This window comes from Myotis brandtii, unplaced genomic scaffold (assembly GCF_000412655.1).
Source record: "Myotis brandtii unplaced genomic scaffold, ASM41265v1 scaffold59, whole genome shotgun sequence".
Lineage (NCBI taxonomy): Eukaryota > Metazoa > Chordata > Mammalia > Chiroptera > Vespertilionidae > Myotis > Myotis brandtii.
In genome coordinates, this window is record NW_005370223.1 from 6,936,263 (window position 1) to 6,950,739 (window position 14,477).

The following is a 14,477-nucleotide window of genomic DNA, read 5'->3' on the forward strand; positions in this document are numbered from 1 at the left end:
ACTTATTTTGTTTTGAATGTTAACTGTACTCTAGTTTTTATTTTTCATATTAAGCTTAATGTTTGTCAGTGTTATCATTTGATTGCCTTTGTAAGGTTTTGCATTAGTCCATTTTATTCACAGAACAACACTAATTTCATAATTAACATCAAAAGGAAATATAATTTACATAGGAAAAAAACATTTTATTTCAAATATTTTTGCTGTAATATATCTATGCCATTTAAAACCAGTTATCTAAGGCAGCATTGTCCAATAAAAAAAAAATATGAGCCACATATATAAGTTTTTAATAGGTACATTAAAAAAATTAAAAACAAACAAGTCAGAGTAACTTAATATACTTTTTATGTTACTCAATATATCCAAAATATTCTCATTTCAAATATTAATGTATATAAAAAGATTAATGAAATATTTATTTTTGGAGGGGTATATCAAGGCTTCTAAACCAGTGTGTACATTGTACTTACAGTGCATATCAGTTTGGATGAGGAGCATTTCAACTGTTCATCAGCCACATGTTGCTAGTGCCTACAGTATTGGACATTGCAGATCTAGACACTTCATAAATTATAATTCTACAGAGTAAAATACTCCGAGTCAAGCTCTTTGTCTATTTCTTTTGAGAGAAGTATGATTTGAGAAATCTTGGTTAGGAAGGATACAGATTTGTTGGAAAGAAGAAAGAAACCTAGTAGTTTTGTTTTATTTTAAAGCAAGTAGACTATCAAATTTGTTCAAAGTTCTGGTCTTTTTTAATACAACCATCTGGTTGGTAATTCTATCTTTCAAACTCATCATTTTTCCATTAAACTTTTATATGTGACTATTTATAATATATATATACATATATATGGGATACTTGTGTTTATTTATATATATTAGACTTTAAATGACTAATGATAATTCTTGGGCAATTTGACAGTTTCATTGTATAATAATCTATAGCATAATCATAAAGTTCTGAGGGTTTATGATTTTTATTTTGGAACATAAGGATTTAAAATACAAGGAGTTTAATTGTGTAGAATATAATAAATGTTACACTTTAAATGTACATTTTTAAATTAAAAATTTAGGATCTTCATTTACTATCAATTAGCAACATTGTTTTTAATATTTCTAATCAAAATTTTATTATAAAAATACTAGAGGCCTGTTGCACGAAGAGATTCATGCAATAGGCCTTCCTTTCCCCTGGCTGCTGGCACCGGTTTTCCTCCAGCACCCGGCACCCAGGCCTTCGCTCTGGCCGGGCTCCAGCCAGAGCCGGCCCTGGGTCCATGAGGCTTCGCTGCACCAGCCCCGGGGCTGTGAGGCTTCCCTGCGCCACTGGCCCTGGGGCCATGAGGTTTCGCTCCACCACTTGGACTGGCCCCACGGCCCTGAGGCTTTCGCTGCTCCGCCGGCCCCGGGGCTGTCAGGCTTCGCTCCACTGCTTGGAGCCTATGTATGCAAATTAACCGCCATCTTTGTTGGTGGTTAATTTGCATATCACTCTGATTGGCTGGTTAGCATAGTGAAGGTACGGTCAATTTGCATCTTTGTCTATTAGGTAAGATTTAGTGCAATATAAAACATAATTTCAACACATGTTTATCATGGGCTTATAATTGAATACTATAAGACATGTTGAGATGAAGAAAAATACCTTATTTTATATTTGCATTTGTACATTTAATTCATTATTTAGTCATTCAAACTTGAGTTTACGAGAAGTGGCAGGTTGTGTTTATTAAAGGAAAAGAGCTTATAACAGATAAATATCCATAAAAACAGAAGTAGCCTATAAATATGCTATGAGAAGTCTGTTTGAAACACAATATTTACAAATTGCTTACTCTCTGTTCATCTTTATTATTTCATTATGAAGAATAGGTTCATTTGAAAATGAAAGTATATTAGTTTCAGAAAGTGGCTAATTGTAATGGAAGTAATAATAGCCTTGACTATTATTGCTGTTAGTTTTCAACACAAACTTGAGAAAATATTACTGTAATGTGTCATGTGAACACTTTTGCCACAGTGTGTCCAGGTTAAGTGTCCACTCCTTCTTGATGACCTCGTCATTGGCTATCATTATGTCTCTAACCTCAGTGAGCATTTTTATCCAGTCTTAATAACGTTTGGCTAAAGCAATAATACAGCACTTAAACTGGCATTCTTTCCAGGCAGAAAGGGGCTTATAGGAAAGTCTAAGTTTGGGAGTGTTTTCAGGAGGATGATCTGTAAAATAAAGAGAACTTCCCATTTAACTCAGTATTTACCAACAAAACAGAAGAGTAAGTTCATCCCGAATTGTGTGTAGCATTTCATTTAGTGCCAAAAGTGTATAACTTTTTTTTTTCAGTACTTACTACAGTATCTATAGATAATAAATGTCTGTTTAATTTACTGGTATATGCATTCATTATTAATCATATGTATAACAAGATCATCTTAAAAATATTTTCATTGAAATACATCTTTTCAAGTTTGAAATGATCAAAGGTATCTTAATTATTCACTTATATGAAGTCTGAAGGACCATTTCTTTGAGGCCACTAACTTCTCTGCTTATGTAAAATAGCTGCTTCGAATAAATCTAACAAGTTTAAGTGTTTATTTTTACTAAAGCCTCAAAGTCCCCATGTAATTGTAAACATATAATAATTAGAGCTAACATTTAGCATATGCTAAATGTTGTATTTACATGTCTTTTTTTCATTTAATCCTCATCACAACCTTGTGAGAGTTATTATTTTGTTAGATTAATTAACTCATTTATTCAACCTTACTGTACACTTACCATGTGGCAGGCATTATTTTAAAACCTGGGATTTCACAGTGAACAAAAGAAGCAATGTTCTTGCCCCATGAAGCTTACATTCAAGTAGAAAGGTACATAATAAATATATGAGAAAACCAATGCTCAGAACAGGTAAAGAAATATTATCAAGGTCATGAACTCTTAAGTGATAGAAATAGGATAGAAACCCATGTCTGACTTACTTAGAACCTAAATTTAGGTTTTACCTCTTGGTAAAATTTTCAGATTTTGTTGCCTTGAATAGATCATATAAAATTGTTAAGCTGCTTATATACCAAAGAATCAAATATAAATTTTTTTCTGTGAGGGACTGTGCCCTAAGCCTAAGAGAATTTGAAAACTAGAAAAATTATAGGAGCCACCCGCCTGCCACCCCTGCCCACCCCCGCTTAGCCTCCTTATCCACGGTTTCACTGTCACTGTTTGTTCCCTGTAGTCAGCCTCGGTCTGAAAATATTAAATGGAAATTTTCAGAAATAAACAATTCATATGTTTTAAATTCTGTGCCATTGTGAGTAACATGATGAAACTTTGTGTCTTCCTGCTCTGTCCTGCCCAGAACAGGAACCACCCTTTTGTTCAGCATATTCACGTCGTATATTGCTACCTGCCCTTCTATTACTCACTTAGTAGCCATCTCCTTAATTAGATCGGCTGTCATGGCCTAGAAGTCTTATATTCAAGTAACCTTATTTTACTTAATCATGGCCCCACAGAGCAAAAGTTAGTGATGCTGACAATTTAGATAAAGAGAAGCGGTAAAGTGCTCCTTTATGTGAAAAGGTGAGCATGTATATATAGGGTATGGTACTACCCACAGTTTTGTATCCCATATATGTAGGTGTTCAATAAACATTGGCTGAATAAATTATCACTACCTTACTAGCTTAAAATTGTAGATCATCATTTGAGTAAGTGGAATAAAGGTTATTCAATCCTAATTAGGATTTTTAATATAGATAAAAATTTTAATTGGGGGACTTTAGACAGTAGCTGGATTACACACACACACACACACACACACACACGGAGCATAGAAGTAAAGAAATGGCACTTTTTAGTCCAGACATCCACCCAATGACTGGCAACTGGTGCAAGCACGTATGAGTTGTAGTGAGAGGTATTCAGTTAGCTCTTGGCACCTGCCTCCAGGAACACAGCAGAGGGAAGGAAAAAGGAATTAAGCCTTTCAAGGTTCAAAATGTTTGGGAGCTTGGCCAATCTCATTGGGTTTTTCCTACTCTGCCATTATTACTATCACCTAACTTTTGAGCCCTACAAGCCCTCTCTAGCACCACTTCCTAGCCCAAGATATAAATGATTCTACTCTAAAGTTACCTGTCTCCTCTCCATCCTTAAGTGTCTTCTCTGTTCCTGTGCTGCGGTTCTCATACTGCACTGTATTGGTTGCTAGGCCCCAAGTATCTCTAATCACAAAATTCTGAATCACCTCAGTCTCTAATTCCTTGGGTGAATTCTCTTCTAACCACCTTCCAGCTCTCAAACAAGAATATAATGAAATTCTTGTTTGGACGTGACTATATATTTTGTTTACAATGCTACTCACAAACTCAGAATTTGTCTTTCCTATTTATCTTACCAGCCAAACACTTGGATCTGTTCATTCAAATCTATGAATTAAAACTTTTAGCCCTGTGGCCTGTAACCTTCATTTAATTTAATCACATACTTCTGTAACCCCTGATATGCTATTTAAGTCTTTGGGGAAATATTTACAAATATTTTACTCAACTTTCATTACCTTTTGCCTAATGATTGACAAAGTAGATTTGCTTTTTAATAAAATAAAAAAAATCTTTCAGGATAGCCCAGCTGAGATAGCTATCAATTGGTTGGACGTCAACCTATGAACCAGGAGGTCAGGGTTCAATTCCGCTCAGGGCACATCCCCAGTAGAGGGTGTGCAAGGGGCAGCTGATTCATGATTTCCTGTCATCATTCATGTTTCTCCCTCTCCCAGTCCTTTCCACTCTGAAATCAATAAAAATATATATATTTTTTAAAGGAATTATAAAAAAAAATCTTTCAGGATACAACTTTCAATAACGATAAGGATGTGATAAAATAGATCACTTGCATTGGCAATTTTGTATATTTTACTTTTAGAATACTAAATAGATCATTTTTCATTTTTTTATAAAGCAAAAATTAGAAAATGTGCATAAGACAGAACGTAGAAATGCAGAAACTCTGTGTCTTTTTCTGAAACGGCGTAGCCTATATCAACACCCAATATTATTGTGCAGGAAACTGGATTAGCTTGAAAGCCGTGCTGCACCTTTGGTCTATGGTATGAACTGTGTGTGTTGAATGATTTTACCTACGTCAAAGGAAAAGGAGTGTTGGTCTTTGATTGCTCTTTTTATTTGTTTCATTTGTTTATTTCTTTTAATTTTTTTCTTATTGCCAATACCTTTTATATTCATTTGGGGGGAAACAAAATTTTTAAAAAGGACATTTTTTAAAAGCATCATTACCAACCAGAGAAAATTAAAACTACCTTTAGGACACTATTCTCAGTGTCTCCATCCAGATCTTTTTGCATTTGTACTTTACCCCCCTAAGAATATAAAACTTCCTCAACAGACAAGTTATTTTTCTTCATATTCCCTGTTCATATTCATATTCTTGCGCAGGTTTCCCGAACTACCTAATTTAGCAAGAGATGTTTCTTTCTTTTTTTATATGAATTTCTTTGTTTCTCTCAGTGTGCCACTGAAGAGCCTGTGGCAGTTGAATTTGTCTGTGTCCCCAAGCGTTAGGGTAATTCCTCATTTAGTATGTGTGCCAGCCAAAACTAAGCTCAAATGTCTGCTTCCTCTTTCCCTTTCTCCATGTCAGGAACATATTTTATGTCAATAAATATTTATTTACAACAGCATTTTCAAAGGTACATTCTATTTTATTGATGAACATAACTTATTCAGACACCCTCTGTAGTTGGACGTTTATGGGGTTTTCCCGTGTGTGTTTATTTTGCTGTTGTAATCAATTCTCAATAAATAATCATTCTTGCTAAATCTGTACACATTCCTTAGGATCAATCCTAAAAATAGAATCGATAGGTTAAAAGGTCGGCTTATTTTTTTAAGGTTTTTTATGTATTTGCCAAATTGCCCCTCAGAAATCTATCACTGAGACCACCAGCAACATTGGAAATTTATTATATTACGAGACCCTTTCAAATTCTGTCTTTTAAAGTAATTGGTAATGTAATGGGTCTTGGCTTGATTAAGCACAATGAGCATTCCAAATGACACCCATGTTTGCAGAGTCTTTACAAGTATTCTATAAATCAAGAGCCCGAAAACTTTAAAATGTCTGGTTGATAGTTTGTTTGCTTTAGGTTTAGGTGACGTCCACTGAGGACAGTAAAATCAGCCAATAGTGATATCCTCACATCAGCCTCCCTCCCTCAGAACAGCATTCCAGCGCAACTACTTATAAACGCATCCCCGGTGATCTCGAAGTTTTAAGGAGATGAAAAGTAGATCCATCTTAACAAAAAGTCTAATAACCCTTTCTGGTAGATAATGCATTATCCAAGTTGCTAGATTGAAGAGAAGTGTACTTCTTTAAAACCAAATGCTAATTAAAATATTAACCTACATGCTGATTTATCATTTCCATTGAGTATTTTATTGTGTCCCGTTTGATTTTGGCCAAGTTTTTTATGCCCTTTATATCCAACCATGAAAATTAAAAAGCAGAAATCAGAAGGCCCAGTAAGCCATATTTTGTGAGTATATCTTTGACTTCCCTGATAGATAAAATAGGTGGGTTTTTTAGAAAATATATGTTTGGGGCACAAATTCTTACATAACAGGAGCACTAGGTTACTGTGACTCTGTGGGCCTTTGTTATTATTTTCAAAGCCTTTGCTCAACCAAAAACTGCTTTTTCTATGCCATGCCATGCCTTTTCTGATGACAGCATACTATGAAAATCTTACGTTGCATTCTGCGTTTATTTGCTCAGAGTCCCTGGAACAAGAGATATCTAGAGGAGCAAAGCATCCACTAGTTAAAGGGGACCTTATAGATATTCCAGTTCAAGATGTTTAATAGATGCTTAATGGTTGATGATGGTGATGATGGTGATATTGAGAAAGAGGAAGAGAATAGCTTTTGGAGCTCATATGTCCGGCTTTCTGCTTGGTGCTTACTTATGTTTTCTTACTTGTTAAACAAGGAAACCACACTCCAGAAAGGGAAACAGCTCCCCCAGGATCAGTCACTAAAGCCAAAGAACAAACTGGAATTCATGACTCCTAGTGTAGTCTACTCTCCCTTAGATAATGCTGGCTGCATGAAAACAGTTTTACACATTTTAATCTCAAAATGTTTCACTTTAAATTTATAATTGCAGATATTATTTCTACTGATGCTGTTATGTATTTACTGTATATAATACATGTTTGACCTTATTTTATCTATTGCCCATATCCTTAATAATAATTATTGTAATTTCTATTCATTGAATTTTTACTTCAGACATATTATCTCTATTATTGAAAATAAGGAAGGAAAATTCTAATTTTATAAATTAGAGGAAGCGGAGGCTCAGAGTAGAGCAATTAACTCTTTCAGAAAAAGCGAAGTTGGGATTCAAGCCCATGTTTATATGCCTCTAAAATGTTTTGGTTTTGTTGCTTATTAAAGAATAGCAAAATCAAACAAGCTTGAAAATGATCGATTTGAGGTTTATAGAAGCATATACACTGTTCTCTTTGCTTCTCTCTTTCTCTTTATGCCTCATTTCTTGTTGAAACTAATGTGGTGGTTAAAATAATATACTTTACTGTATTTTTTTAAAATTTCATATTGAGCCTTTCCCCTCTTAAATATTTGGAGAAAATGTACATACATTAATAAAATTAACAAATTGTCCTATCCTTTTAGCAGATTTTACTCTAGGCTAGAGAAAAAAATATTTTGTCTATTAAGACCAAGAAATGGAATAGAGATAAGAGCTCACCTCTGTGGGTCAGTTTTCTTATTTTCACCCTTTAAATGATGTATACATTTTTTCTAATGTTTTCTATTTTTTTATTTTGTTTCTGTAATTATGTGTTATGTGCTCAGATTGATCAGAATCAAAGTAAAGCAGAAACTATCACTTTCTCATACTGAGCCAAAAATTGTTGATACATAAATGAGTCTTCCTATTTCTGCCATTCAGGCTGCTACTTCCACATTCTTTAACTTCTTACTCTGCCTCCTACCCCAGGCAGTGATCATGAGAAAATCCAGGTCCTCTTCCTGATTACTTCCATCCACGGAGTCAGTCCCGTGGATCAGCAGTCAGCTCGCATGCCTCCTGGACTCACTGTCCTTCACATTCTTCCAGGCTTATGGGGCTAGATGGATAGCCTACTTCCACATTCTTTAACTTCTTACTCTGCCTCCTATCCCAGGCAATGATCATGAGAAAAATCCAGGTCCTCTCTCTGATTACTTCCATCCCCGGAGTCAGTCCCGAGGATCAGCAGTCAGCTCGCATGCCTCCTGGACTCACTGATTGCTTTCTGACCACCGTCTAGAAAACCGATAATGATTTTTCCTTGCCAAATGAATGCAAGAGGAAAATCTTTTTTAATATTGACTTATGTCAATAAATATGAAACGATATGAAGTGAAATAAATTATGTTTAATTCAAAGCTAATGAAAACATCAGTCCCTGTTAGAAGATTTCACTATTGCTAGATAAACTTCATTAGGTTTTTCATAAAGTGAAAAAAACTTGTTTTAAAAGGCCACTCTGAGCAGTGGATGCTGTAATTTTTGCTATTTTTTGGAAAATGTTCCCACTCCATCGAATTTCTTTTTGAAGGCAATAGGGAATCAATAGGGGGAGGAATGCTTTGGAAACATCCTCCTTAGGCTGCACACCTGCCTCAAAGCTTATTTTCACTTGCAGGACAGCCGAATTTCTTTTTGAAGGCAGTAGGGAATCAATATGGGAGGAATGCTTTGGAAACGTCCTCCTTAGGCTACACACCTGCCTCAAAGCTTATTTTCACTTGCAGGACAGCCCACTGATTTTTCATGAATTTTTTTCTTCCTCTGGCCATGCAAACTGGTGTCTTCTTTGACACCAGAAGTGAAACGATAAGTCCGTTTTCCATAGTCGTGTTAAGGTTCACCCTGAATAGGAAGGCCCATTCATGACCCTGGTGTTTGAAAAACCGTAATCCTCAAAATATGCCCCATAAATGATAGACTTCAATTCGATCTCAGATGTTTCCTCTAAAACACCTTTTCTGTCTTTTCCCTTTTACTCTCATCTTCACTCTTAACGATCCATCGGCCTACAGTGTCTTTACATCCAAAATGCAAAGCCGACAAGTGGGCGCCTCGGGGAAGAACATGACCAAGAGCACCAGCATCAGCGGCGACATGTGCTCGCTGGAGAAGAGCGAGGGCAGCCAGTCGGACACGGCAGTGGGCGCCCTGGGCCCCGGCGGCCACAAGCGGCGCTCTAGCATCGGGGCCAAAATGGTAGCTATTGTTGGCCTCTCCCGGAAAAGTCGCAGCGCTTCTCAGCTCAGCCAGACGGGTAGGCATTTTTCTGTTACTTTTGACTTCATCTCCGAGTTGTCATTAAAGTACATATATTCTTTTTCTCTTACTCGTTTTATTGCAGTAACATGTGGACCGTGACCTGTTCCAGAGGGAAAGGGGCACTTTAAACTAGTCAGCTCTTCGGAAAATGGAACAATGGTTTTGTTTTTCAGGGATGAACCTGCTCTAACTCCAACCGTGGCCGCTGTTCTTGCAATGGGTTTAACGTCTTTCTTCCTCAGGGAGGGGTTGAGCCGCGGTCCCCCTGATTGCCGGGTGCTGATCCTTTGTAAAGGTGCCCTGACCTGTGGGCTCTTTGCTTTTCTGTAGCTTTCTCAAGTTGGAACCAGCCCAGTTCATTTTCATTCCCAGCAAGATACGGTGATGAAGACGGCACCTCATGTTCTGTGCGAGTAATAGATTTTTATTGCTGACAGCCTAACTTCTTTTTCAGTTTGTGAGCAGCAGTTACCCGTGGTATCAATCGCCTCACTGCAGTTTCTTTCCCTGTTAAAACTTCAAGCAGCACCATTCTCCAGCAGCAGGGATGGAGGGATTTTCTGCTGACAGTGAAGATAGTCAAAGCTTTGCCAGTTTGAAATTCAGTCGCTAAGTCACATCCACCAAAATAAATTAGATTCAGTGCTCCTACTCAGCAAAGCCTCTGTTAGCAATTAAGAAATCTGTGAGTCAAAGCAATGTCTTTTTTTTCAAATGGGTGTTGATAATTAAACATTAACTCCCTGGTATCATGGAAATAATAGTGTATCTTCTACTTAACTAACAGACAAAAGCATATAATGTGGTGTTTCTTTTACAGCAAATAAATTATAGGCAAATGGATTAAATCTCATTTATGTTTGAATACTCGTGTTCTTATACACAAAAGTCAAGACGAAAATGTGCAACACACAAAAAAATTTAAAGATACATAATTCCCTGGACCCGGCTGATCTTGATTTTACAAACTATAATGGTGATTTTGGAATTGGAGCCTTATGTAATGATATTATATTGAAATAGTTATTTGATGGTATTCCTTATAACCTGGTTGTAACTCACTATATTTTATATGATTGTTACAAGAATTTTTCATTTTGTGTTTCAAAATGGTATTTTGCATTTTAGTACAGAAATAGAAATTTGATTTATGAACATAAAGATCATATTTAAATGATTTTTAATTGCTAATATTTATATATAATTAACTGTTTTAACTGTGTTGTGCTAATACGATAAATGTTAGCCTTTGAAATTTTTAATATATTTCTCTGGTAGAACTTAATTTATTGCACTTTTCTCTTTAAAATTTATAAACATCTATAAATCAAAAACTGCTCTAAAAATAAGGTTTATTAATTTAAAAAAGTTACAAACCTAAAACGGACAATAATAAGACTACAAGAGAATATGTGGTATTTAAATAATTGATTCCATACTGAGTTTAATTGTAGGGCATTCAGAAGAAGTATTTTAATTTTATTAAAATAAATGCTTTAAGGTTTTTGAGCATCGGCATATAAACAGAAATGCAATTTTAAGGTAAAGGCTTGTTTTTCGTTGTTGTTGTTGTTAATACCTGAGAATACTTTTTCCATTGATTTTTTTTTTAAGAGAGAAAGTGGAAGGGAGAGAGACAGACAGACAGAGAGAAACATCAATGGAAGAGAGACACATCAACTGGTTGCCTCCCAAATGCACCCCAACCATGGTCCAGGGAACAAACCTGCAACCGAGGTGTGTGCCCTTGGCTAGGAATTGAACCTGAGACCCTTTGGTGCAAGGGCCGATGCTCTAACCACTTAGACACACCGGCTAGAATAGCAAAGGCCATTTTTAATGAAATTTCCATGCACTCTGAATAGGTATATGGAGCTACTGTTTGCCTTTTATTCAATTGAATCCTGTTCCAGTTACCTACTAGGAAGGCTTCCAAAGAGGCAGTAGCAGGTATTTGCTGGAAATTTAATAAAGCCCTAGCTGAACAGTATAAAATTCTACCCCGAGTAGCGCTAGCTCATTCCTCCAACAGATGGAAAAGTAGGAGTGTTGGCTCATTGTCCCCTTGGGCTTTGAAAGCTATTTGGTCTTAAAGTCTTTGTAGAGTGAAAAACACGAAGGCAGCATTCATCTTTCCTCTCTGATGCTGCTCTAAGTGGACAAATTCTTCTAACTTTTGACTGTTAGAGGAAGTTGTGTGTGCATTAACTGACACTCTTATTCACTACCTTATTCGGTGTGTTTGACAACGTAACATCATACTGTTACTCAGTCAATATTGATTAGAATTCTACTCCGTGGCCGACACCAGGCTGCGTATTAACTGGGATCCTCCTCATTTGCTAAGAATGTGCCAGTGGGAAGGAGAGACAGGACTGAACAAATAAGGTAATAATTAGTTGCAATTACAAAGCTTGCCTTGATGGAGAAGTACCAGGTGACTGGAGAGCATAGCATAGAATATGCTAACCTGGTCTGGCTCATTTTTCATCCACCCTCTCTCTGGTTGGATACTTTGCACCCAAGAGGGTTTTAACAAATGTTGAATGGGATAAAACATTGCGCGTGGTGTAAGGTGCCTTTCTGTCTTTGCATTTGGTTTGTTTGACAATCTCTATAGTTATTTATACAGTCCACAAATAGTTACCCTGTGTTGTCAGTGTGTGAGTGTGTGTGCGTGCGTGCGTGTGTGTGTGTGTTTCTGTTAAAAACAATTGAAAGTCAAATGACCTTTTGAAATGGCATTTAAATTCAGCTGTATAGGACCTGAATTTGTATGCGAGGTATATGCTATGAGACAGAGTAGCAATAGATTCTAGTTTAACCTAGATGTATGCTTGAAATTGAAATAGTGGGAAAGTGGGTCTCGGATACTGTTCTTAGGCATAAAAGTTCGGCACTGACACAAGAATGTAATTTCTGTAGCTTTTAGTCCAAAAAAGGTGGGGGTTTTATTTCTGTGTTTGTTCTGGTATGTGAGGAATTTATTGCTTTTCACTTGAAGCTTCAGGATGGCTTAGAAAATGAGAGTGGGACAAGAGCTAAGAGAGAAGTATGACATGAGGTGGGGAAATTCTGATGAGGACCTTGATGGCGAGGCAACATGTAATGCAGAAGTAGAAGAAAACATAGGAAGATATAAAGACAAGGAAATAATCGCAGAAAACCACAGAGAACCCCAGGGTGGGGGTCTGGGCGGGGGGAGAGGGGGCCGGCTGTGTTCATAAAGGAGGCATCTCTGCTTCTACAAGTTTCAACCAGACCCTCCTTTCCAAAGGAAATATAGCGGCCAGAGGTAGGAGAAGAGCGGCCACCAGCCCCTCTCACTGCCCTTCCAAGTCCCATTGACATTTGAAGTATCTCAAGTCCTTGCCCTTTTTGGCCTTCTTCCCCCTCTGCCAGCAGCCATTTTATCCTGGAATGAGTCAGAGGGAAGACGATGGCCAAAGGTTTCTGACCTGCTGTCAGCCAGACTGAGCTCTTCATTTAACCCGTCGATTGTAAAATTATCTTACTGAAAACGATAGTTGGTTAGACTTATACTTCAATATATTAAAATAGATTTATTTAAAAAAAAGATTAAGAATCTGCCCTAACCGGTTTGGCTCAGTGGATAGAGCGTCGGCCTACGGACTGAAGGGTCCCAGGTTCGATTCTGGTCAAGGGCATGTACCTGGGTTGCGGGCACATCCCCAGTAGGGAGTGTGCAGGAGGTAGCTGGTCGATGTTTCTCTCTCATCGATGTTTCTAACTCTCTATCCTTCTCCCTTCCTCTCTGTAAAAAATCAACAAAATATATATTTTTTAAGAATCTGTGTTCAATTTGACTTACGCATTTGGAAAGTAAGTACATGTTCAAAAGTTCATTTCTTATTTCTAACTGAAATGGAAAACTGAAGTTCATTTCCTTCCTCAACAAGGTGTAATATTCTAAATCATATAGCACAGTTCACAGTTTAAAGTTATACAAGGTCTTCTCTTTGAATCACGTTCTAGAGTTTAATTTTCACTTCCAGTTAAATCTTTTTTGTTTTATATTTTGTAATAATGAAACTGAGTGGTTCACATGCTGTGTATATTTGAATAATCTTCATATATTTAGATATGAATGAGCCTTATTATTCTGAGTTACACAATCTCAACTGTAATAAAATTTCCTCACAGATTCTGGATACTGTAGTACTCCTCTGTTTAAGCCTCTCAATCATATTTAGTATTCCCTGGATGTGTATTTATTTTTATTTTTGTTAACCCTCAACCGAGGAGATTTTTATATACTAAACTTAGGTAAAATTCCATGGCATTTAAATTCTATGCTTAAACTTTTAAGTGGACTGTCAAAGCAACACTGAACACTTTGATTTTTAAAAAGTATTAAAATTTTAAATATTCAATCAATATTATTAACTGTGTTTCTAATAAAGGTTGTTGTGTAGGTACTATGGACTATTAAAAATTATACAGAAACTCTACAAATCAAACCCATCATGATTATGTAATCTCCTTTCTTTTCCATTCCCAAGTACACCTTTGAAGAGCTGCCAAAGATGTATTACCTGCTAAGATATCATTGTTTTAGCATAATGAATCTTCAGTAACCTTTAAGCTGCAGTAACAAACACAGAGACTTTTCTATTCACATTTTCAGAAATGGAAATCCCCAAAACCTATTGAAATTTGTTATTTACAAAGATGGGTTTCAAAGAGTAGAGATACCAGGAGAAACCACAACTAGAGAAAAGTGCAGCATCATTGCTCATAGAAAGCGTTCGCACCTTGCAGACATTCTTTCTGTAAAGGTTAAAGAAATGCCAGCACCTGAAGCATCACTGGGCAGCCCCAGTGATTCCTGTAGATCTGAGGCATGGTTTCTAGGGGTGGCCAGTCTCTTCTTTCACTCCAAGAGACAAAGAACGGAGCCCAGCTACATACCTGTGCATACCTGCACACGCCTCTTTATCCCAGGACGGTAAAATCTGTTCCCAAACCAGTCCAGCTTCTCAGGGTGGCAAGTCTCTCCCTCCCTTCCTCCCTCCCTCCCTCCCTCTCTCCTGTGTTGTTCTATCTACAGTTCCATCTG

At 36.8% G+C, this 14,477-nt stretch overlaps 1 protein-coding gene across 14 annotated transcripts in view; it reads left to right on the forward strand.

Moving 5' to 3' along the window:
- RIMS2 (regulating synaptic membrane exocytosis 2) overlaps positions 1-14,477 on the forward strand; it is a 304,062-nt gene that overhangs the window by 242,132 nt on the left and 47,453 nt on the right. For 10 of the 14 annotated variants that reach the window (XM_005879299.2, XM_014550249.1, XM_014550250.1 and 7 more), the window contains one exon: positions 9,151-9,392. The exons of the other annotated variants lie outside the window; for them this stretch is intronic. In XM_005879299.2, the coding sequence (XP_005879361.2) occupies positions 9,151-9,392 (242 nt within the window). The remainder of the gene's footprint in view (positions 1-9,150; positions 9,393-14,477) is intronic. 14 annotated transcript variants of the gene reach the window in all.